Here is a 21,868-nt window from a genome sequence, read left to right as displayed (position 1 = left end):
CGCACAGGCCCGTCCCCCCGCCGAGGGCAGGGAGGCAGGCAGGCAATAGACAGAGCCGGAAGGCAAGAGGCTGCTGCAGTCTCGGCCCCAGAGACTGCATCCTCCACCAAACTGTGAGCAGTCTCCCAGTTGCTAACCACGTCTTCCTGGGATCCTGGACGGTTGACATCTGCCAGGAGGGTCGCATCCTGAGATCAGCTCCCCACAGGAGACACACGGCACACCTGAGATGGTGCTCCTGCAGTGAACCCGGGAAACAGAGCAGCCAGAAGCAGGAAGGTGATTAAGATGCACAGCCCACCTGGGACAGTGAACTCTCCAAGCACCTGTTCACCTGAGCTGCTCGAACCTGGGAAGGGCACAAAATGCAGGCCCAACCGAGTCTGTGCCCTTTTAGAGTACCCAAGAACCTGAGCGGCTTAGACCTGAGAAGTGCACGAAATGCAGGGCCCACTTTGGACAGTTCCCTTGCAAAGCACCCTGGAGTCCAAGCGGTGTAGACCCGGGAAGCACGTGCTGCCATGAGCTGGGGCAAACCCAGTGTGGTCCATACATTGACAGCACTCCTCACACATGCCAGCGATATCTGTTTGTGGTGTTCCTCCCTCCCCACAACACAACTGAACAAACGAGCCTAAATAAGCGACCACCTTCTCCTGCTTGTGTCAGGGCAGAAACTAGACACTGAAGAGACTTGAAAACAGAGGAACCAAAATAAGCAAAGAAGAGGGGCCTGCTGTGGAAGTGACAGGTGCAACAGATTAAAACTCTGCAGCTAACACTAACAAAGCATTGGAGGGGCCTATTATTCCTTTAACTTTCATTTTTATAACCTACTATTACCTTGCAAAAAGAAGACCCTATTTTTATTTATTTTTTTTCTTTATTTATTTATTTATTTTATCAGTGGGTTTTGTCATACATTGATATGAATCAGCCATAGATTTACACGTATTCCCCATCCCGATCCCCCCTCCCACCTCCCTCTCCACCCGATTCCTCTGGGTCTTCCCAGTGCACCAGGCCCGAGCACTTGTCTCATGCATCCCACCTGGGCTGGTGATCTGTTTCACCATAGATAATATACATGCTGTTCTTTCGAAACATCCCACCCTCACCTTCTCCCACAGAGTTCAAAAGTCTATTCTGTATTTTTGTGTCTCTTTTTCTGTTTTGCATATAGGGTTGTCGTTACCATCTTTCTAAATTCCATATATATGTGTTAGTATGCTGTAATGTTCTTTATCTTTCTGGCTTACTTCACTCTGTGTAATGGGCTCCAGTTTCATCCATCTCATTAGAACTGGTTCAAATGAATTCTTTTTAACGGCTGAGTAATATTCCATGGTGTATATGTACCACAGCTTCCTTATCCATTCATCTGCTGATGGGCATCTAGGTTACTTCCATGTCCTGGCTATTATAAACAGTGCTGCGATGAACATTGGGGTGCATGTGTCTCTTTCAGATCTGGTTTCCTCAGTGTGTATGCCCAGAAGTGGGATTGCTGGGTCATATGGCAGTTCTATTTCCAGTTTTTTAAGAAACTCCACAGTTTTCCATAGTGGCTGTACTAGTTTGCATTCCCACCAACAGTGTAAGAGGGTTCCCTTTTCTCCACACCCTCTCCAGCATTTATTGCTTGTAGACTTTTGGATAGCAGCCATCCTGACTGGCGTGTAATGGTACCTCATTGTGGTTTTGATTTGCATTTCTCTGATAATGAGTGATGTTGAGCATCTTTTCATGTGTTTGTTAGCCATCTGTATGTCTTCTTTGGAGAAATGTCTGTTTAGTTCTTTGGCCCATTTTTTGATTGGGTCATTTATTTTTCTGGAATTGAGCTTCAAGAGTTGCTTGTATATTTTTGAGATTAATCCTTTGTCTGTTTCTTCATTTGCTATTATTTTCTCCCAATCTGAGGGCTGTCTTTTCACCTTACTTATAGTTTCCTTTGTAGTGCAAAAGCTTTTAAGTTTCATTAGGTCCCATTTGTTTAGTTTTGCTTTTATTTCCAATATTCTGGGAGGTGGGTCATAGAGGATCTTGCTGTGATTTATGTCGGAGAGTGTTTTGCCTATGTTCTCCTCTAGGAGTTTTATAGTTTCTGGTCTTACATTTAGATCTTTAATCCATTTTGAGTTTATTTTTGTGTATGGTGTTAGAAAGTGTTCTAGTTTCATTCTTTTACAAGTGGTTGACCAGTTTTCCCAGCACCACTTGTTAAAGAGGTTGTCTTTTTTCCATTGTATATCCTTGCCTCCTTTGTCAAAGATAAGGTGTCCATAGGTTCGTGGATTTATCTCTGGGCTTTCTAGTTTGTTCCATTGATCTATATTTCTGTCTTTGTGCCAGTACCATACTGTCTTGATGACTGTGGCTTTGTAGTATAGTCTGAAGTCAGGCAGGTTGATTCCTCCAGTTCCATTCTTCTTTCTCAAGATTACTTTGGCTATTCGAGGTTTTTTGTATTTCCATACAAATTGTGAAATTATTTGTTCTAGTTCTGTGAAAAATACCGTTGGTAGCTTGACAGGGATTGCATTGAATCTATAGATTGCTTTGGGTAGAATAGCCATTTTGACAATATTGATTCTTCCAATCCATGAGCATGGTATGTTTCTTCATCTGTTTGTGTCCTCTTTGATTTCTTTCATCAGTGTTTTATAGTTTTCTATGTATAGGTCTTTTGTTTCTTTAGGTAGATATACTCCTAAGTATCTTATTCTTTTTGTTGCAATGGTGAATGGTATTGTTTCCTTAATTTCTCTTTCTGTTTTTTCATTGTTAGTATATAGGAATGCAAGGGATTTTTGTGTGTTAATTTTATATCCTGCAACTTTACTATATTCATTGATTAGCTCTAGTAATTTTCTGGAAGAGTCTTTAGGGTTTTCTATGTAGAGGATCATGTCATCTGTAAACAGTGAGAGTTTCACTTCTTCTTTTCCTATCTGGATTCCTTTTACTTCTTTTTCTGCTCTGATTGCTGTGGCCAAAACTTCCAACACTATGTTGAATAGTAGTGGTGAGAGTGGGCACCCTTTGAAGACCCTATTTTTAAAGCAAATTTCATATATATGCTTCTTTAATTTAGTGATTGTTTTTGTTTTGTATTTTTTTTTTTGTTTTGTATTTTTTATATTGTATTTTTGAGAGTCTAACCTATACTGTAGATTTTTAATCTTTCCTTTTTGGTATTTGTTATCAATTTTGTACCTTTAAGAATCTAATCTCCAGTATCCATTTTCACTTAGGGATATTATTACTGCCTTGATTGCCCTGTCCCCTTTTGACACTCCCTTTTCTCCCCCAGGACACCTCTATCTCCTTCCTCCCCCTTCTCTTCTCTACTTAACTCTGTGAATCTCTGTGGGTGTTCCAGACTGTGGAGAACACTTAGAGAACTGATTACTGGCCAGATTGCTCTCTCCCCTTTTGACCTCCCCTCTTCTCCTCCTAGTCACCTCTATCTCCCTCGTCCCTCTTCTCCATGCAACTTTGTGAACCTCTCTGGGTGTCTTTCGCTGTGGAGAATTGTTTCCCCATTAACCTAGATGTTTTATCATCTATGCTGTATGGATGGAGAAGTCTTGAGGCTACTGTAAGAGAAAGAATGAAAGTCAGAGGCAGGAGGTTTAACTCCCAAACTTGAGAACATCAGAGAACTCCTGATTCCATGGAACATTAATAGCCAAGAGCTCACCCAAAAGTCTCCATACCTACACTAAAATCAAGCTGCACCCAAAAGCCAACAAGTTCCAGTGCAAAACATACCACACTAATTCTCCAGCAAAGCAGGAACACAGCCCTGAGCATTAAAAGACAGGCTGCCCAAAGCCATGCCAAACCCACAGACACCCTAAAACTCATTACTGGACACTTCATTGCACATCAGACAGAAGAGATCCAGCTCCACCCAACAGAACACAGGTGCAAACTCCCCAAACCAGGAAACCCCGACAAGCCACTAGTCCAACCCCACCCACAGGGAGCAGGCTCCACAATAAAGAGGAACCACGAATTCCAGCCTATAGTAAGGGCACCCCAAAAAAAGCAATCCAAACAAAATGAAAAGGCGAGAAATATTCAGCAGGTAAAGGAACATGATAAATGCCCACCAAACTAAGCAAAAGAGGAGATAGGAAGTCTACCTGAAAATGAATTCAGAATACTGAGAGTAAAGCTGATCCAAAATCTTGAAAACAAAGTGGAGTTACAGATAAATAGACTAGAGACAAGGATTGAGAAGATGCAAGAAATGTTTAACAAGGACCTAGAAGAAATAAAGAAGAGTCAATCAATAATGAATAAGGCAACAGCTGAGATCAAAAAGGACTCTGGATGGAACCAGAATAACTGAGGGAGAAGACAGGATGTGAGGTGGAAGAGAGAATAGTGGAAATAAATGAAGCAGAGAGGAAAAAAGAAAAAAGAATTAAAAGAAATGAGGACAACCTCAGAGACCTCTGGGACAATGTCAAACACCCCAACATTCGAATCACAGGTGTCCCAGAGGAGACAAAAAGAAAAGGTATGAGAAAATACTTGAGGAGATAATAGTTGAAAACCTCCCTAAAATGCGGAAGGAAATAGACACCCAAGTCCAAGAAACCCAGAGAATCCCAGACAGGATAAACCCAAGGTGAAACACCCCAAGACACATATCAGTCAAACTAATGAAGATCAAACACAAAGAGGAAATATTAAAAGCAGCAAGGGAAAAGCAATAAACAACACACAAGGATATCCCCATAAGGATAACAGTTGATCTTTCAATAGAAACTCTTCAAGCCAGAAGGGAATGGCAGGACATATTTAAAGTGATGAAAGAGAAAAAACGACAATCTAGATTACTATACCCAGCAAGGATCTCATTCAGATATGAAGGAGAATTCAAAAGCTTTACAGACAAGCAAAAGCTGAAAGAATTCAGCACCACCAAACCAGCTCTTCAACAAATGCTAAAGGATCTTCTCTAGACAGGAAATACAGAAAGGTTTTATAAAATCAAACCCAAAACAACAAAGTAAATGGCAATGGGATCATACTTATCAATAATTACCTTAAATGAAAATGCACTGAATGCCCCAACCAAAAGACAAAGACTGGCTAAATGGATACAAAAACAAGACCCCTATGTATGCTATCTACAAGAGACTCACCTCAAACCAAGGGACACTTGCAGACTGAAAGTGAAGGGATGGAAAACGATATTTCATGCAAATGGAGACCAAAAGAAAGCAGGCACAGCAATACTCATATCAGATAAAATAGACTTTGAAATAAAGACCATGAAAAGCAAGAAAGAAGGACACTACATAATGATCAAAGGATCAATTCAAGAAGAATATATAACAATTATAAATATATATGCACCCAACATAGAAGCACCCTAATACATAAAGCAAATGCTAACAAGTATGAAAGGGGAAATTAACAGTAACACAATAATAGTGGGAGACTTTAATACCCCATTTACACCTATGGATAGATCAACCAAACAGAAAATAAGGAACGAAACACAAGCTTTAAATGATACAATGGGCTAGTTAGACCTAATTGATATCTATAGGACATTTCACCCCAAAACAATGAATTTTACCTTTTTCTCAAGTGCACACGGAACATTCTCCAGGATAGATCACATGATGGAAGATAAATCTAGCCTTGGTAAATTCAAAAAAATTGGAAGCATTTCAAGTATGTTTTCTGATCATAATGCAGTAAGATTAGATATCAACTACAGGAAAAAAAAAAAAAACTATCAAAAATACAAACATGGAGGCTAAACAACATGCTTCTGAATAACTAACAAATCACAGAAGAAATTAAAAAGTAAATCAAAATATTCATGGAAACAGTGAAAATGAAAACAAGACAACCCAAACCCTATGGGATTCAGTAAAAGCAATGCTAAGAGGAAGGTTCATAGCAATACAAGCTTACCTCAAGAAACAAGAGAAAAATCAAATAAATAAACTAACGCTACACCTAAAACAACTCGAAATAGAAGAAATTAAGAACCCCAAAGTTAGTAGCAGAGAAATCATAAAAATCAGAGCAGAAATAAATGAAAAGAAACAGAGGACTATAGCAAAAATCAACAAAACTAAAAGGTGGTTCTTTGAGAAGATAAATAAATAGACAAACCATTAGCCAGACTTATCCAGAAAAAAAAGGGCGAAGAATCAAATCAACAAAATTAGAACTAAAAATTGAGAAATCACAACACAGAAATACAAAGGATCGTTAAGAGACTACTATCAGCAACTATATGCCAATAAAATGGACAATTTGGATGAAATGGACAAAATCTTAGAAAAGTATAACTATTCAAAACTGAACCAGGAAGAAACAGAAAATCTTAACAGACCCATCACAAGCACAGACATCAGAACTGTAATCAAAAGTCTTCCAACAAACAAAAGCTCAGGAACCAGATGGCTTCACAGGTGAATTCAAACAAAATTTAGAGAAGAGCTAAAACCTACCCTACTCAAACTCTTCCAGAAAATTGCAGGGGAAGGTAAACTCCCAAACTCATTCTATGAGGCCACCATCACCCTAATACCAAAACCAGACAAAGATTCCACCAAAAAAGAAAACTACAGGCCAATATCACTGATGAATATAGATACAAAAATCCTTAACAAATTTCTAGCAAACAGAATCCAACAACATATTAAAAAGATCATACATCATGACCAAGTGGATTTTATCCCAGGGATGCAAGGATTCTTCACTATTCACAAATCAATCAAGGGATACGCCACATAGCAAATTGAAAGATAAAAACCATATGATTATCTCAATCTATGTGGAGAAAGCCTCTGACAAAATTCAGCACCCATTTATGATAAAAATTCTCCAGAAAGCAGACATAGAAGGAACATATCGCCATATATGATAAACCCACAGCAAACATTATTCTCAATGGTGAAAAATTGAAGCATTTCCCCTAAGACAAGGGTGCCCACTCTCACCACTACTATTCAACATAGTTTTAGAAGTTTTAGCCACAGCAGTTAGAGAAGACAAAGAAATAAAAGGAATCCACATTGGAAAAGAAAAAATAAAACTTTCACTGTTTGCAGATGACATGATCCTCAGCATAGAAAATCCTAAAGATACCACCAGAAAATTAATAGAGCTAATCAATTAATATAGTAAAGTTGCAGGATATAAAATTAATACACAGAAATACCTTGCATTCCTATACACTAACAATGAGAAGACATAAAGAGAAATTAAGGAAACAATTCCATTCACTATTGCAATGAAAAGAACAAAATACATAAGAATAAATTTACCTAAACAAAAGACCTATATAAAGAAAACTATAAAACACTGATGAAAGAAATCAAAGATGACACAGATAGATGGAGAAATATACCATGTTCATGAATCTGAAGAATCAATATAGGGAAAATGAGTATACTACCCAAAGCAATATATAGATTCAATGCAATCCCTATCAAGCTACCAATGGTATTTTTGCACAGAACTAGAACAAATAATTTCACAATTTGTATGGAAATACAAAAAAATCTCAAATAGCCAAAGCAATCTTGAGAAAGAAGAATGGAACTGGAGGAATCAACCTGCCTGACTTCAGACTATACTACAAAGCTACAGTCATCAAGACAGTATGGTACTGGCACAAAGACAGAAATATAGATCAATAGAGCAAAATGGAAAACCCAGAGATAAATCCATGCCCCAAAGGATACCTTATCTTTGACAAAGAAAGCAAAAATATACAATGGAGAAAAGACAATCTGTTTAACAAGTGTTGGGGAATCACTTGTAAATCACTGGTCAATCACTCGTAAAAGAATGAACTACAACACTTTCTAACACCATAGACAAAAATAAACTCAAAATGGATTAAAGATCTAAATGTATGACCAGAAAAAATAAAACTCCTAGAGGAAAACATAGGCAAAAGACTCTCCGACATAAATCACAGCAAGATCCTCTATGACACACCTCCTAGAGTAACGGAAATAAAATCAAAAATAAACAAATGGGACCTAATTAAACTTAAAAACTTTTACACAATGAAGGAAACTATAAGCAAGGTGAAAAGACAGCCTTCAGAATGGGAGAAAATAATAGCAGATGAAGAAACAGACAAAGGATTAATCTCAAAAATATACAAGCAACTCCTGCAGCTCAATTCCAGAAAAACAAATGACCCGATCAAAAAATGGGCCAAAGAACTAAACAGACATTTCTCCACAGAAGACATACAGATGGCTAACAAACACATGAAAAGATGCTCAACATCACTCATTATCAGAGAAATGCAAATCAAAACCACAATGAGGTACCATTACCAGTGGTAATGACGCCAGTCAGAATGGCTGCTATTCGAAAGTCTACAAGCAATAAATGCTGGAGAGGGTGTGGAGAAAAGGGAACCCTCTTACACTGTTGGTGGGAATGCAAACTAGTACAGCCACTATGGAAAACAGTATGGAGAATCCTTAAAAAACTGGAAATAGAACTGCCATATGACCCAGCAATCCCACTGCTGGGCATACACACCAAGGTAACCAGAACTGAAAGAGATACATGTACCCCAATGTTCATCCCAGCACTGTTTACAATAGCCAGGACATGGAAGCAACCTAGATGTCCAGCGGTTGATGAATAGATAAGAAAGCTGTGGTACATATACACAATGGAATATTACTTAGCTATTAAAAAGAATGCATAAGTCAATTCTAATGAGGTGGATGAAACAGGAGCCTATTATACAGAGTGAAGTTAAGTCAGAAAGAAAAACACAAATGCAGTATACTAACGCATATATATGGAATTTAGAAAGATAGTAATGATGATCCTATATGCTAGACAGCAAGAGACATAGATGTATAGAACAGACTTTTGGACTCTTTGGGAGAAGGCAAGGGTGGGATGTTTTGAGAGAATAGCACTGAAACATGTATATTATCATATGTGAAACAGATCACCAGGCCAGGTTCACTGCATTAGACAGGGTGCTCAGGGATGGTGTGCTGGGACAACCCTGAGGGATGGGATGGGGAGGGAGGTGGAAAGGGGATTCAGGATGGGGAACACACGCACACCCATGGCTGATCCAAGTCAGTGTATGGCAAAAACCACTACAATATTGCAAAGTAATTAGCCTCCAATTAAAATTAATTAATTTATTTTAAAAAACTAAAAAAAAAAAAAAAAAAGCACAGTAGAGCAAATGATCGTTACAATCCCTGAAGATGATGATCTGGAAAGACTCACTTTCATGGTGGTATTTCACTTTAATATCAGTATTTGAAGCAAATCCCAGATTAGAATCACTATTGTATAAAACGGTGATAAAATTGTATATTCCACCCACCACAGAGAACTTCAGTATGGAATAATGAAGATAAAAGCATGATAGCTGAAGAATGTTGGTAAAGAGAATTACTCAAATAGCCATCTGTTTGTTTCTTAAAAACTTACTCCAGGAGCTTCTGGGCATCATAGTATCCAATTGGATGAACAGGAATGTTTGGAAGACCGACAGCCTCTGTGATTTCACGTCTATAAGCATATTCTGAAAAAGTTGAACATATTTCTAATAAAAATGGAGTCCCTTTCAAAACGTTTTCTGTAAATCACACTAACGTGAAAGTCACTGTCATGTCCAACTCTTTGCAACCCCAGGGGCTATACAGAGTCCGTGGAATTCTCCAGGCCAGGATACTGGAGTGGGTAGCCTTTCCCTTCTCCAGGGGATCTTCCCAACCTAAGGATCGAACCCAGGTCTCCTGCATTGCAGGTGAATTCTTTACCAACTGAGCCAAGTCACACTAAACACACTTTTAAATTGCATACACTAGAACTGTTAAAATTAAAAAGACAACTTCAAATGTTAACAAAAATGAGGTGCAACTGAAACTCTCATACATTTCTTGTAAGAATGTATATACTCTTTACAATCACTTTAAACAACTTTTTTGAAAATTAATGTTATGCAGAAAATTACACTCTATGGCACAACAACTACACTCTTAGTATTTACCCAAGAAAGATAGAAACATATGTTCACAGAAAGACCTGCACAAAACTGCTCATAGCACCTGAATCTGGGTAGCCAATACTAGGAACCATCCTGCTGTTCATAAAAAGGAGAATGAATAAGCAATTTATAGAGGAGTCCCATAATAGAATTCTTTTCAGCAATTAAAGGGAAGGAACTATCAATACACATAATGACTAATCTCAATACACATCTTGACTAATCAAGATGACTAATCTCTACTTATTATACTGAGTGAATGCAGCCAGACAAATGATGAGCAAAAAAAACCACAACTTTTTCAATGACAAGACAATTAAACTAAGAAGGAAAAAGGATGACATGCTCTGTTTGTGGCAGTCTTTGCAAGTGGGCAATGTGCATCTGCAATGTACATTAACCAGACCTCCTCAAAGCAGAATAACATCAACCTCTCTGAGAAAAATGGATCCTTTTGTCAGATGTCAGTATTGTCATTTTAAGGTTAATATTTCTTTTTCACACCATACATGGAGTCGTATTGACCAAAGGCTTATTCTACACTGGATCAAAATATCTTCAGTCAATTTTATGTACAAGTCTAATCTGTCAATATGATGCATGAATTCTTTTCTCAAAAACATATAAAACTGCACCTCTAACTCCCAACGAGTGGAACAGTTCTCAGAGCTTCCGAGAATCTGTTCCCTGGGTTATACTCCTCAGTTTGGCATAAATAATATTCCCTTTTCTTTCTTCTTAGCTTGACTGCTACTTGATTTTCTGTCAACACACAAAAGAACAGATATAATCTGGTTCAATTTACATGAAGTTCAAAACCAAACTAATGAATGACAAAAGATATCAGAAAATGGCTGCTTCTAGGGGTGAGGCTATGGTAAAAAACTGACAAAAAATGGGCACCAGAGAACTTTCTGAAGTCACAGAAATGTCCTATATCTTATTTTGAGTGACACAGATACATACAACTTTTTTAATTTATTGCTTAAGATCTGTGCATGTTATTACATGTAAACTTTACCTCAAAATAAAAAGACACATCCTGTCATTTCCCCAGATATAAGAAAACTAACAGCTATTCTTCCATTTTTTTCTCCAAAATTTCAAATCACAAGAAATTTATTGTTAATGTTCAGTTGCTCAGTTGTGTACAACTCTTTGCAACCCAATGGACTGCAGCATGTCAGGTTTCCCTGTCCTTCACCATCTCCCAGAGCTTGCTCAAACTCATGTCCATTGAGTCAGTGATGCCATCCAACCATCTTGTCCTCTGTCATCCCCTTCTCCTCCTGCCTTTAATCTTTCCCAGCATCAGAGTCTTTTCCAACAAGTTGGCTCTTCACATGATATGGCCAAAGTACTGGAGATTCAGCTCCACCATCAGTCCTTCTGATGAATATTCAAGGTTGATTTCCTGTAGGATTGACTGGTCTGACTTCCTTGCCATCCAAGAGACTCTCAAGAGTCTTCTTCAACACTAAAGTTCAAAAGCACCAGTTCTTCCGCACTCAGCCTTCTTTACTGTCCAATTCTTACATCCATACATGACTACTGGAAAAACCAGAGCTTTGACTAGATGGACCTTAGTTGGCAAAGTAATTTCTCTGCATTTGAATATGCTGTCTAGGTTTGTCATAGCTTTGCTTCCAAGGAGCAAGCGTCTTTTAATTTCATGGCTGCAGTCACCATCTGCAGTGATTTTGGAGCCCAAGAAAATAAAATCTGCCTCTGTTTCCATCTATTTGCCGTGAAAGGATGGGACCAGATGCCATGATCTTAGCTTTTTGAATGTTGAGTTTTAAGTCAGCTGTGTCACTCTCCACTTTCACCTTCAAGAGACTTTTTAGTTCCTCTTTGCTTTCTGCCACTAGGGTTGTATCACCTGCATATCTGAAGTTATTGATATTTCTCCCAGAAATCTTGATTCCAACTTGTGCTTCATCTAGTCTAGCATTTCACATGATGTACTCTGCATGTAAGTTAAATAAGCAGGGTGACAACATACAACCTTGATGTACCCCTTTCCCGATTTGAACCAGTCTTTGTTCCATGTCTGGTTCCAAATGTTGCTTCCTGAGCTGCATACAGGTTTCTCAGGAGGAAGGTAAGGTGGTATGGTATTCCCATCTCCTTCAGAATTTTCCACAGTTTGTTGTGATCCACAAAGTCAAAGGTTTTAGTGTAGTCAATGAAGCAGAAGTAAATGTTTTTCTGGAATTCTCTTGGTATAGGTGATTGTAAAAGCTAGTCTTTTTATGGCAAAATGACATAATAATACATTACATGGGATTTTTTAAATTTAGAGCAATAATCAAAAAAAGACAATGAATAGATAAAATAAGATTGACAAAATGGTATTTATTATCTCTATTTTTTTGTGTTAGAACTATTCCATAATAGTGAAATTAAAAGAAAAATAAGAAAGACTAAGGCACAAAAGGGAATTCAACAAATGGAAGCCTCATAGGGATAACATTTCTACAATGCCATCTTTTAAATCTGAGCATAGTAAACAGAAATATTTCAGTTAATTTTATTTTATGTTCATAATTTTAGCTTTGTATAACAAACTAGAGTTTAGGAGAAGTTGCATTTTTCAAAACGTGAGAATAAAAAGGCTAAGTCAGTAAAGTTCAGGTAGACATATGATTTTATCACAGGATAATATGTATTGCTTAAAAAAAAACTATGACAATGTACTATGCTCAAAAATTTACAAAGCCAAACACATAAGCTTTAAAGGAGTCTACAATTAGATAGAAGGATCCAAGATGAAAAATAAATATGGAAATGCCACCAAAACTTTGGTAACCTACTTTATCCAAGTTATAAACCTTCGTTAATTTATTTATTTATTTTCCTTCGTTAATTTTAAACCACACAAACTAAATGATGACAGGTTTTTGTAAATGTCATCAAATAGCTGAGTACATTAAAAATATGCTCCAAGCTCCTTTGTTAATGATCTACTGTTTTACAGCAGGGCATTTCAGCATGAGACAAACACACGGACTCTGGAGCCAAACTACCTGAATTTGAATCCCCACTCCTCACTTAGTGGTGTGATGAACAAGGCAGACTGTTTACTTCCTTATGGTTTCACATTCCTCCTGTCAAGTAGAGATAACAGTACAACAAAGCCTATAGGGTCATTAATGCATTAAAAAGCTAGCATTTTTGAAATACTCCTTGAAAGGGATCCCTTTACACAGTAGTGACACAATAAGCATTTTCCAGACTCTCTATTCAAAATATGCCATTTCAGGGATTTGTAGAATTTGTTTTACTGTCCCTTATCTACAATTAGAAATTTTAAAAAACTGTATATTGTCACCCTGCTTATTTAACTTATATGCAGATTACATCATGAGAAACGCTGGGCTGGAGGAAGCACAAACTGGAATCAAGATTGCCAGGAGAAATATCAATAACCTCAGATATGCAGATGACACCACCCTTATGGCAGAAAGTGAAGAACTAAAGAGCCTCTTGATGAAAGTCAAAGAGGAGTAAAAAAGTTGGCTTAAAGCTCAACATTCAGAAAACTAAGATCATGGCATCTGGTCCCATCACTTCATGGCAAATAGATGGGGAAACAGTGGAAACAGTGAGAGACTTTATTTTGGGGGGCTCCAAAATCACTGCAGATGGTGATTGCAGCCATGAAATGAAAAGACGCTTACTCCTTGGAAGGAAAGTTATGACCAACCTAGAAAGCATATTAAAAAACAGAGACATTACTTTGCCAACAAAGGTCCATCTACTCAAGGCTATGGTTTTTCCAGTAGTCATGTATGGATGTGAGAGTTGGACTATAAAGAAAGCTGGGTGCCAAAGAATTGATGCTTTTGAACTGTGGTGTTGGAGAAGACTCTTTAGAGTCCCTTGGACTGCAAGGAGATCCAACCAGTCCATCCTAAATGAAAACAGTCCTGAGTGCTCACTGGAAGGACAGACATTGAAGCTGAAACTCCAATACTTTGACCACCTGATGCAAAGAGCTGACTCATTTGAAAAGACCCTGATGCTGGGAAAGATTGAAGGCAGGAGGAGAAGGGGACGACAGAGGATGAGATGGTTGGATGGCATCACTGACTCAATGGACACGAGTTTGGGTAGGCTCCGGGAGTTGGTGTTGGACAGGGAGCCCTGGCGTGCTGCAGTTCGTGGGGTCGCAAAGAATCGGACATAACTGAGCAACTGAACTGAACTGAAAAAATTGTGAAATCCATTAATTGGGAGAGGGCATTTGTTAATACTTGGCACAAAACATGATCTGATATAAACTAATTTGGCAGCAAGATCTGACTTGAACAGACATGAGGCTATTTATATTATTTATGTACCCTCTGCTTAAAATGATTATTCATACATTTTCCTATAAAATATTTACATGCTTGCTTCCCACATTTTGTCCCAGCCTCCTATGTGAATGTTATGCAGTAAGGTATATGCACCATCTTACTTTTAAATATCTGATAATGTCTGCATTTCAAAACCTACCAGATGCAAGGGTTTCAAACAAGGGGTAAAGGACCCAAACCAGTGATTTTCAGAGTTCAAAACCCTTTAATTTATTCTTAGATGCACAGACAGTAAGAAAAGGACATACTTCATCCTTTTGTCAAAGGAAATCTTTTGATAAAATCACTTCAAAATGTTAAAAGTTTCTGTGATGACTGAAGCCTGATCACTCACCATTTGCTGGGTAGCCAGGTGTGAGAGGGTCCCCCGCACCATTAAGATTTAAGATATTTCCACGCTGAACACCACCTCCAGGAAGATTCCAACCATCCGGATAGGCCTCCACCCCAGGAGCAAAGTAATCAGCAGGGTCTGAGTACAAAATGATCCCTCTGGCCCCAGCTAGCTGGGCATTTTTAACCTGGAAAACAGTGCTTCTTACTTTAGGTTGGTTATTTGAAATTACACTTAAATAAGTAGCTAAAGCTTATCTTCAATCCTTATCTTTCATCCTTATGCTTACAACAAAGGACATCTCACAGAGAACTGGTTTTGTCTTTTTCTTATGCAAACTCTAAAAACTAGCTTCCAGGGCTGGATTAGCTCTCAGAGAAGATTTTTTAAATGTACATGTCAGTGGTAACAGGTACCCGTTGTTTCCTTCCTCTAGTCTAGAAGCACAATAAGCAAGTAGATTTCACAGACTAGATTCCCATTTCTTCTATGGTTGAAAGAGAATATTTTTTAAATTAATTTCCCACAAGAGGAAAAAAAATCAAGTGTTCTATGTGCTCACTCAGTCGTATCTGATTCCTTGTGACCCCACGGTCTGTACCCACCAGGCGCCTCTGTCCATAGGACTTCTCAGGCAAGAGTACTGGAGTGGGCTGCATTTCCTACTTCAAGGGATCTTCTCGACTCAGCGATCGAACCCCTATCTGTGGCATCTCCTGCATTGGCAGGCACAATCTTCCCATGCAGCAATCACTGTGCTGCCTGGGAAGCCCCAGATCAAGTGCTGGTAACTTTCAAAACTGCTGTGCAAAGATTGGCTTGTCTCATTACCTCTAACAAAGAATTAACACCAAAATTTAATTTAGTAAATATTTTCAAAGATAATATTTAAAGATACTAAAGACTAACAATAAATCCAATGCACGCTACTTCATAGACCACAGGGACAATGTGTAGGTATGGAAAAAACCTGAGCTGTTCTCCTTGAACACTAGCCAAATTCCAATGACCCAGTTTAAAACCTGCCTATAAACTAGCACATGTACCCTCACCATTAGGCAGGAATGGTAAAGAAGTATGGGAAGATCACAGTCATCTAAAAATTTTAAGGATGTGGTTCTACCCATGTAAGATACAATATGAAAAACAGAAAGTGTTAGTCCCTCAGTCTGACCCTCTGCGACCCTATGGGCTGTAGACCACCAGGCTCCTCTTCCATGGGATTCCCCAGGCAAAAACACTGGAGTGAGTAGCCATTCCCTTCTCCAGGGGATCTTCCTGAGCCTGGGATTGAGCCCAGGTCTCCTGCATTGCAGGCAGATTCTTTACCGTCTCAGCCACCAGGAAAGCCCAAGATACAATATAACTTTTTATTTTTATTGAAAAGAAAAAAAGAGAATCTTGTCTTTTTTGTTTTTTTTACCTTATTTCCTCTGAAAATTTTCCCATATCTGGCAATCAGAATCTTCCCAGAGCAGTTGATTTTCATGTCTCGCTCTAGTTTAAAGAAGTCTTCAGTTCGTGCATAGTTAACATACACTAGGTCACCCTGTTGAGAACATAGATGACTTAGTACAAGAAAGATTTCATAACAGAAGTTTCTTGGTATGAAGACTGTTTTGCGTTTTTGAAAGAGGAAAGAAGCAAGAGTACATAAGAGGGTCAAAAAAGCCTCTGATAAGAGATTCATGGGAGAAATGAACTTGAATTGAGAAGGCAATTAGCTGGGTAGAGACTTATGAATTAAATATTGTTTTGTTTATGTCAATGTCTCCTCTGTAGTGACTATAAAACTATAGAGAAGCATTCCCCAGAAAAATGCACATACATGCTGCCCCATGCAATTTGGAGGGAACCAGGTACCCTAGGTTAAAAAGCCCTTGATGAGAGCTTTATTCTCTTTGAAGTAAATTCACAATGCATCTTCACACAACCAGGTAAGAAATAATTGTCAGGTAACACCACTACTTTACAAATTTGGCTTCATATCATTATAATGATCACAAGCAAGACTCTGAGTCTCAAAATTATCATTTGTAAAATGGCCTGTTAAGATTAGATCAGGGTTCTTCACACACTTTTTTTTTTTTTTTTTGCTTACCTACTCCTTAAATTAATTTTGAAAAGCAACGTATCTGTCCTTTATTTTTAGGTTCACATCTGAAATTGTTTGTCATATCTTTAAGTTGCCATAAAGAATGCAATTTCCAGCACATTATAAATATTAACATTTTCAGAAGCAATTTTACCTCTTTTATTTATATCCAAAAGAATTTAAATACTATAATGATTTATTATTCAACATCATTCATTGTAAAGTCACACTCTTCAGTCAGAATTTTATCAACAAGTTTTCTCCTTGAACTCATATTTTCCCCCTTGCCTAAACTATCTTACTATATACTAAGGTAAAATACATTTCTACAGGACACCAGGGTGTCCTGCCTAGATTCCCCTTCATTGAAGACGTCCTTGCTCCAGAGAAGGAAGGCTGTCTGCAGGCCGTCTTCAAAGTCAGCCCTTGATCAAGATCAGCTACACACAGCCACTCTGCTCAAGGTCAGGCTCTTCCAGGATACACGTGTTCAATGACTGATCAGTGTGGGAACAGAAAGATCTGGACATCTTTGTCCAGCCCAGGGCATTCTGAAGGGCTGTTCTGACTCCAGAGCAGCCCACTGGGTCAGTTGAGGCTGTCCTTGAGCTAGCATTGAGGTGCAATTTCTCCCTCTGTCTGTTCCAGCTTCCTTCCCCTCCCTGCCACAGATATTGATCCCAAGAGAACACTCCTTAATTAACATCTAGCATGGCAAATTCCATTTCAGTTTCTGCTGCCTAGAAATCCGGACAATGCTTGTAAATCTTAATCACTGCCAAACCTGTCTTGATTAAGAATGCATGTGTATAGTGTTTAAAAATATTTATTTCCTATGACAAGCTGTACATGTTAAGAAAATTCTTCAAGTAACTTACTATTATAATTATTAGCAGTATCAAAGTGAGTCTAAGCATCATTACAAACTTTTATAAACAACGCCTAAGCATAAAATTTTGCTTGAAATACAACTTTTAGTACTGTGGGATGTTAAAACATGAGGTCATGGATCTATGGATGAATAAATTATTTCCAGAATAAGTCAGGACTATCAGTTTTATTCACATTTCTCATTGTTAGACATGTTTTGAGAAATTTTAGGATATGAGTGAAAAAAAAACTCGTTATAGAATTTTCCCTGAATCATTTTAACTCTTTCCAAGTTACAGCCCCTATATCTCACACTGATCTGTTATCCAAGTTAATTCTAATGGTATTAGCTGGAAACTCAATTAGACCCATCTTTAATTTTGTTCAACTGTAAACCATTTGACTTGACAAATTTCTGTTACCTAGCTATTAGAATCTTTCACTAGCATCTCTTTGTTTGGAGGCCTAGAGTTTTGTGTTTTTTTTTAACAACTCAGAGATATGTTTCAGGATAGATGAGTGATGTCTCTCATTCATAAAATAAGAAATAAATACTTGTAAATCAGGGAGGTGGAAACAGGGGACCAGCAGAGCCTTACCACAGGCTAGTTCTCAATTCCATGAAGAGTCCACTGAGAAACAAATAATGCGACTTTTATTTTAAATGATCCTATATCTGCCTTTGGAAAGTCTTTACATACCCTAGTGTTTGAAGTCCCCATCCTACACTATTTCTAATATCCTATTCCTGTCTCACACTATTTCTAGTGTCCCATCATTTTATTTTGGTTATTGTTTTCCTCTTTGACTATGTCTCATAACATGTGCACAACAAATTTATAATGTATAATGTAAGGTTGTTTCCAAGCTGACTCTCGGATTCATTCCACAAATATGTTGAAGACATATCATTCCAGGAAATGCAGATACCCCTGTCTTTGAAGAAACTTATGTTCATGTGGAAAGCAGAGACAATAAATCATAAAAGTAATAAGCAAATTGTATACAATATTAAAAGGCGCTGAGTTCTGTAGAGAAAAAAAATCTAAGTTTAAATATAGTAAGCAAACATGGACCTTGTACTCAGTTGCCTGCAATTTTCAAAAAAAATGAAGAAAGCTTATTGAGAAAGTGACATATGAATCTTTGCTTCAGGAAAAGGATTATTTTTAGCTACTATTTTTCTTCCCAAGATCAATGCAAGATTAATAAACTATTGATGGCAGCACTGTATGTCTGGTTTATAATCATTAGCCTTCTCTAGAGCACACTTTTATTCTAACTGTGAATACACAGCCATTAACCAATTTGGTTCCAGTGAATTCTGTTTAGCATAAATGTTCTACTTGAAATTTATTCATATTTAATATCACCAACTTTGGGAAAACTGACTACTTCTTTAAATGCCTATAAATTGTAGCTACCTTTTAATCTGCACATCTCACAAGACAAATTAGGATGGAGAAGGGACAGGAGAAGAAATTAGTTTGAAAATGACAGAAAACTTTGAAAATGAAAACAAGTGTGGACAGACAGGTCCTCTTGGCACTTCACAAATGCAAGCTGTCATTGCTAGTTAGAAAAAATCTTTGTTTTCAGACAATGACCTTCTTGTAAAATTTACACTGCACAATTGTTCTATAACTGGAAATAATTAACAATGTTGCACTGTTAGAAGTTCCATTTCTTTCAAGCTTCCATCTTCCTGCTCTTGTTAATAGAGACAGAATTGGGACATAAGACCAGTGGTTCTCAAAGCATGGTTCCTGAACCCACAGAGTCAACACCATCTAGGACCTTACCAGAAACAAACTCTCAGGCTTCACCCAAGATCCAGTGAAATTTAGGGGGTGTGAATCAGAATCTGTGTTTTATAAGCCCTCTAGATTATTGTGATATAAGCTGAGTTCAAGAACCACTGAATTAAACTATAATTACAGACATTGTTGAATTGCTAATTTCAAATAACCTGAAGCAAAACTTCCCTGATAGCTCAGTTGGTAAAGAATCCGCCTGCAATGCAGGAGACCCCAGTTCAATTTCTGGTTCGGGAAGATCCTCTGGAGAAGGGATAGGCTACCCACTCCCATATTCTTGAGCTTCCCGTGTGGCTCAGCTGGTAAAGAATCCGCCTGCAATGTGGGAGACGGGGGATCAATCCCTGGGTTGGGAAGATCCCATGGCGAAGGGGAAGGCTACCCTCTCCAGTATTCTGGCCTGGAGAATTCCATGGACTGTACAGTCCATGGGGTTGCAAAGAGTCGAACAGGACTGAGCCACTTTCACTTTCAGAGGATAGGGCCACATAAGATGAATGGGTCATGGTGGAGAGTTCTGACAAAACATGGTCCACTGGAGAAGGAAATGGCAAACCACTTCAGTATTCTTGCCTTGAGAACCCCAAACTAACAAAACAACACAATTAGATAGGCAAAATTTAGAAAGTTATATAACCTCAATTGTTCATGAAAATGTGAGGAAAAAGGAACACTCATATATAGTGTTGCAGGGAGCAATAAACTGCTGCAGTCTGAACATTGTGAAATCAACTATCACTTACAAACCAGCAATCCCACAACTGGTTTACTGTACACAGAGAAAGCCTTGCAAGCCCATACAGGGACATGTATGAGCACATGCTCTCCAACACTGTTTGCGGTAATTTAGATTTAGAGGCAAACAACCTGTTTGCCAATAAGAGAATGGATAAGCTACATGTGGTGTGCACATAACATGGGATATTATGCAACAGTAAAAAGTAACAAACTACTCTGACATAAAATAGATTTTTTAAAAATAGTTAATTGACAACAGTCATGGACCAAGACCTAAGGTATAATATTATTTGCATATATTCAAAATATACCAATCACTAATAAGCCCATGTTTTTATAAGAATACATACATTCCTAAAAGTATAAATACATTACAGATGGTGGCAGGGTGTAGGGGATGTGGAGAAGAGGAATGAGATTGAAAATAAGGATAAAAGATGAAAGGAAAGAAATTAAATTAGGAATTTTACATGGACCCATGATGGTAATGTGCCTTACCCAGAAGGTAAAGTCTATGTAATCTCTAGACACCTGAGATCTAAAATATACTATCTCTTCATTCCCAGTTTTTATAACCTTTATTTCTATGTCATGTCAATTATGAAATAACTACAATGACTGTAAGTGACCTATTTATGTGTAAATTGGGGAGAGAATTTTTCTAATATTGTGCCATTAACTATGGTGTTAACTAGTCATTTGAAGCAAATTTCATACAACTGGTAGAAAATATTCTAAACCTGTGAGTTTTTAAATATGTTAATCAAATGCATTAGAAAAAAATAAAAAATAGTATGTTTTTTAACTTTACATATTAAAAAATATAGCATTGCCTAATATTAAATCATAGGTTTCATAATTAATTAAAAACATAGGTTTATTGCCTATGTTTTTGCAATAAATATTAACTGACTGGTGAAGTGCTTTAGTCACTCAGTTGTGTCTGACTCTGCAACCCCTTTGACTGTAGACTGGCAGGCTCCTCTGTCCATGGGATTCTCCAGGCAAGAACACTGGAGTGTGCTGCTATTTCCTTGGAGCTTTAAATATCAATTCAGTTCTAAATGTAAATTTTTTACTAGGGATGTTTCTGATGATCATCAAGTGTTTCTCTCTCTACTGAGTGATACTTCAATATTCCAACTTCTTGGAATATCCTAGGTACCTCAAACTCTATATGTCCAAAACTGAATCTACCTGATGTCAAATACTATAACAGGAGAGGTAATATTTTAAAAGACATTAATAAATTATATTCAACTCTTTCAAGTTTAACTTTCTTATAATAAACAAAGTACTATCCAAGAATCTGGGGATTTACTGTGAAAACTCAGATAATAAATATGCACACTGCCTTATTAAGTAAACCATACAAATTTTCTAAAAAGGATATTTGTACTCTTCATTTGAAAATGGCAACAATTTCAAATTCTCATTCAATTTCTTTATAAAAATCAACCCAAGTCTTACAAGACTTACAACCCAAGTCTTACAAGATATGTAGTATTTTCATATAATGGAAATTAATTGGCAATAAAAAAGAACAATCTATGGATAAATGCAAAATATGTGAATTTTCACAGGTCCTATACTTAGTGAAAGAAAATAGACAAA

The 21,868-nt window shown here is 37.6% G+C and overlaps 1 protein-coding gene across 2 annotated transcripts in view; it reads right to left on the bottom strand.

Annotated features, from left to right (window-relative positions):
• The window catches only part of FOLH1B (folate hydrolase 1B), a 66,682-nt gene that overhangs the window by 29,928 nt on the left and 14,886 nt on the right, over window positions 1–21,868 (bottom strand). For both annotated transcript variants that reach the window (XM_043876547.1, XM_043876556.1), the window contains exons 5-7: window positions 16,158–16,283; window positions 14,735–14,921; window positions 9,478–9,571 (exon numbers count right to left, since the gene is read on the bottom strand). In XM_043876547.1, the coding sequence (XP_043732482.1) occupies window positions 9,478–9,571; window positions 14,735–14,921; window positions 16,158–16,283 (407 nt within the window). The remainder of the gene's footprint in view (window positions 1–9,477; window positions 9,572–14,734; window positions 14,922–16,157; window positions 16,284–21,868) is intronic.

Source organism: Cervus elaphus, chromosome 2 (genome assembly GCF_910594005.1).
Source record: "Cervus elaphus chromosome 2, mCerEla1.1, whole genome shotgun sequence".
Lineage (NCBI taxonomy): Eukaryota > Metazoa > Chordata > Mammalia > Artiodactyla > Cervidae > Cervus > Cervus elaphus.
Note: the sequence above shows the minus strand (reverse complement) of the source record. Positions and strands in the feature narration are given on the sequence as shown.